This window comes from Eimeria maxima, genomic scaffold (assembly GCF_000499605.1).
Source record: "Eimeria maxima Weybridge genomic scaffold, Emw_scaff2478, whole genome shotgun sequence".
NCBI classification, from domain to species: Eukaryota; Apicomplexa; class Conoidasida; order Eucoccidiorida; family Eimeriidae; genus Eimeria; species Eimeria maxima.
In genome coordinates this window covers 605-3,496 of record NW_013565328.1, presented here as the reverse complement: position 1 = coordinate 3,496, position 2,892 = coordinate 605, and the positions used below count along the sequence as shown (strand labels likewise).

The window sequence follows — 2,892 nt, the reverse complement described above, 5'->3', positions numbered from 1 at the left end:
GTCAATACGTGCCTATTGTCAAGCATTTACCATCCTTCGTAATTGTGAGCGCGCTGCGGTGGACGCTGCGCGAGTTCATGGCTGATCGGCACACCGCCAGGTGTACGCTGGCCAACAAAAATCCATGGCCTTACCAAATACCCTGCCCGTGACAGCTGTTGCTGCTCAGCCAACTGTTCACAACTGACTATGCAGGAATGTTGAGCATGTCGGCGAAATTTGAGAATTTGGAAACCACGAATGCCGCGGGCCAGCAGGCGAAGAATAGCTTCTGCTCAACGCCTTCCGCCTTTCAATGTTTCCAGCTGCGACCTCAGAACCTCAGAACGAACCATTCTTTCAGCGCCTGCTCTCATTTCCGCTTGCTGCTGTCGGCAGTAATCGCTACCCGTGCGAAGCTGAAAGAGAAGATTCCCGATGCTCTCTTTTCTTGCTGTACCTTCAGACAGGAAACTACGTTTTATCAAAGTGTCACAGAGCACACAGCACTTCGTACAGTGACAGAGTACCCTTCAACATGTTTCTCTTCGGTCCAAACAAAGCGCCTGTGCCAAGGTCCCCCAATATGGATACGCCGTCTTCACGCAGGAGATGGGGCTCAAAACTGGGCTGCAGATGGCCGATCCCTGGAAGCTCGACTTCAACCACTATCTGAAACAAACAGAAAACGATGTGATCTCGTGCTTTTCGCTCGACCTCCCTTTACCCGTATCCAAGGCAAGTCCACCACAACCTTCTCCATCAATGGTGCAGTACAATAGAGGACAAGATCCCCTACCCAATTTTTTTCCTTAAGACCTGATATTTGACAAGTGTACAATGCGACTGCTATGTCCCCTTCGGAAGCTGCAAATTCAGCAGGATAATGTTGCAAGCCTGCAGCAATGGCTGCTTTACCTCCACAACGGCCTCCCGCAGTCATCGCTATAACTCTGCTCCCATCCCTGAAAACCTGGTTCTACTGGTGGTGGGGATGTTCACGGAAAATCCCTGAAAAGCTGCGCCTGCAGAATTAACCATTTACGACAGATTAGGGGTAGGTGAGATCACGAAATTCGCGCACTGTCTGGAAGCCAGTTATCCTGTTACCCCTTTTGGGCTCCAGCAGACGTAAAATAAGGTCTTTCCACCTCGGTGGGACTTCCGACCGTTCCAACTGCGGGACTAGGAATTTAGAGCATGTTCCGCTGTTCAACAGCAGCCTTGAGCTTGCACCAGGTGAATCCCTAAAGCTCGCCCCTTCCACCTTGGCGTACGGGTGATCAGCATCTCCCGTGTAGAGGTGAAATAGAAGAACCCCGAGGCCCCACAAGTTTACCTTAGCATCGGCCACAAGTACATCGGAGTCAATAAAAGTGGTCATAGCACTAGGCTCTAGCGCTAATTGCACCTGGCCACTCAGACGCCTTTTCTCCTCTCCAAAGGGAACAGCGCTGCAGAAATTTCCCAACACAATAGAGCCGTCTTCACGCACGAAGAGGGACTTCCTACTAAGCTGCAAATGACCAACTCCTGAACGCTCAAGTTTCAACACTATCTGTAACAAACGATAGGCGATATAATCCCGCACAACTGGCTTCAATTTTCCCGATACAGCTGCCAGACTGTCTAAATCCCCCACAACCTTCTCCATCACTCCTACAGTATTAACTATCTTGAAATCCCCAGACGAATGAATATTACCCAAACCTAGCATTTGACCTACGTAGTATGGAACTGCCATGCCCTTCTGTGAGGTCATCGATTTCGCTGGAATGTTGCCACACACTTGCAGGATTGTCTCCTGCTCCTGCTCAACTGCCAGCTTCACTTGTTGCTCAAGATCATTCTTAGCGTACTCTTCCACACTGCTCTTACTCATGATGGGGATACTAACGGAAAACTCTTCTTTGGTCTCAACGTCTTCCGCATTCACCAACAAATTCCAGCGGTAATAACCCAATATCCTGGTAACGAGCAGATTCTGTTGAGGCAAAGGCCCCTCGGTAGTGCTCCTACCTAAGGGTTGCGGGTTCTGTAGGGAAATTGTCATTCCAAGCAGGGAGTCGCTGGAGCCGTTCGAAAGAGCCTGAGCAACTGCACGCTGGTATGGCTCAGCTGCCAAATTTTTGGGATTGCCAGAAAGCTTAGAGGCCGACGCAGCTAGTGACTTCTTTCCCTCCTTTAGCGACGTAGGAAGTGCTTGTTCAAAGTATTCCAGTGAATATAGCCCCCAATCATCACGCTCTTGCCCTTTCTCCTGTAGGCCACCACTTTCTTGCATGGCTGAACTGATGGGTCTCGGTAGGGCACGGGAAGCCAGGCCTCTATGTACTGCAACTAGCAACACTAAACCCGCAACCACTAAAAGTAAACGCTGTACGCCAACTTCGTTTCGCAACAAACTACGGGCAATTTTTTGAACATCCACTATCGAAGCGGCATCACCTTTCCCGGGATCCGAATCCGCCGACACCACCGTGTCAACGATTGCTGGATCATCCTCCATATTTGGCTACATAAACCCCGTGAAAAATAAACAAGCAAATTTCACAGAAAAAATAATATGAGGCATAGTGGGAAGGGTTTATATTTGTCCATTTGACTGGGGCTAAGACAGAGAGCATGCCTAGCCACTCTGTGGCGGAGGTGCAGGTGGAGTGCACAACTGGCAGCGATGTTACTACCTATGTCTCAAACTACGCGTTTATGGCATGTGGGCTTCGCCAATGGTCATGTGGGGTTCGTCAATACTTGGTCAATTTGAGATAACACTGCCAATTTGCGAAGCGAGGTCAAGCGTTCCTTGCAAAAGGCAGTTTGAGAGACTACTCAATATCTGCATGAGAATCTTACGAACTGTCCACTGTCCCCAGAATATTATCGAAAGGTTCGTCTGTCGGGGTCCTTGAT

At 49.5% G+C, this 2,892-nt stretch overlaps 1 protein-coding gene across 1 annotated transcript; it reads right to left on the bottom strand.

Annotated features, from left to right (window-relative positions):
• Positions 1–471: 471 nt before the first annotated feature.
• EMWEY_00058690 (hypothetical protein, conserved) lies at positions 472–2,488 on the bottom strand (the record flags this gene model as incomplete). Its single annotated transcript, XM_013480887.1, has 2 exons — positions 472–651; positions 1,064–2,488. The coding sequence occupies 2 exons, from the start codon at positions 2,486–2,488 to the stop codon at positions 472–474; spliced, it is 1,605 nt and encodes a 534-aa protein (XP_013336341.1).
• Between the last annotated feature and the right edge of the window lie 404 nt (positions 2,489–2,892).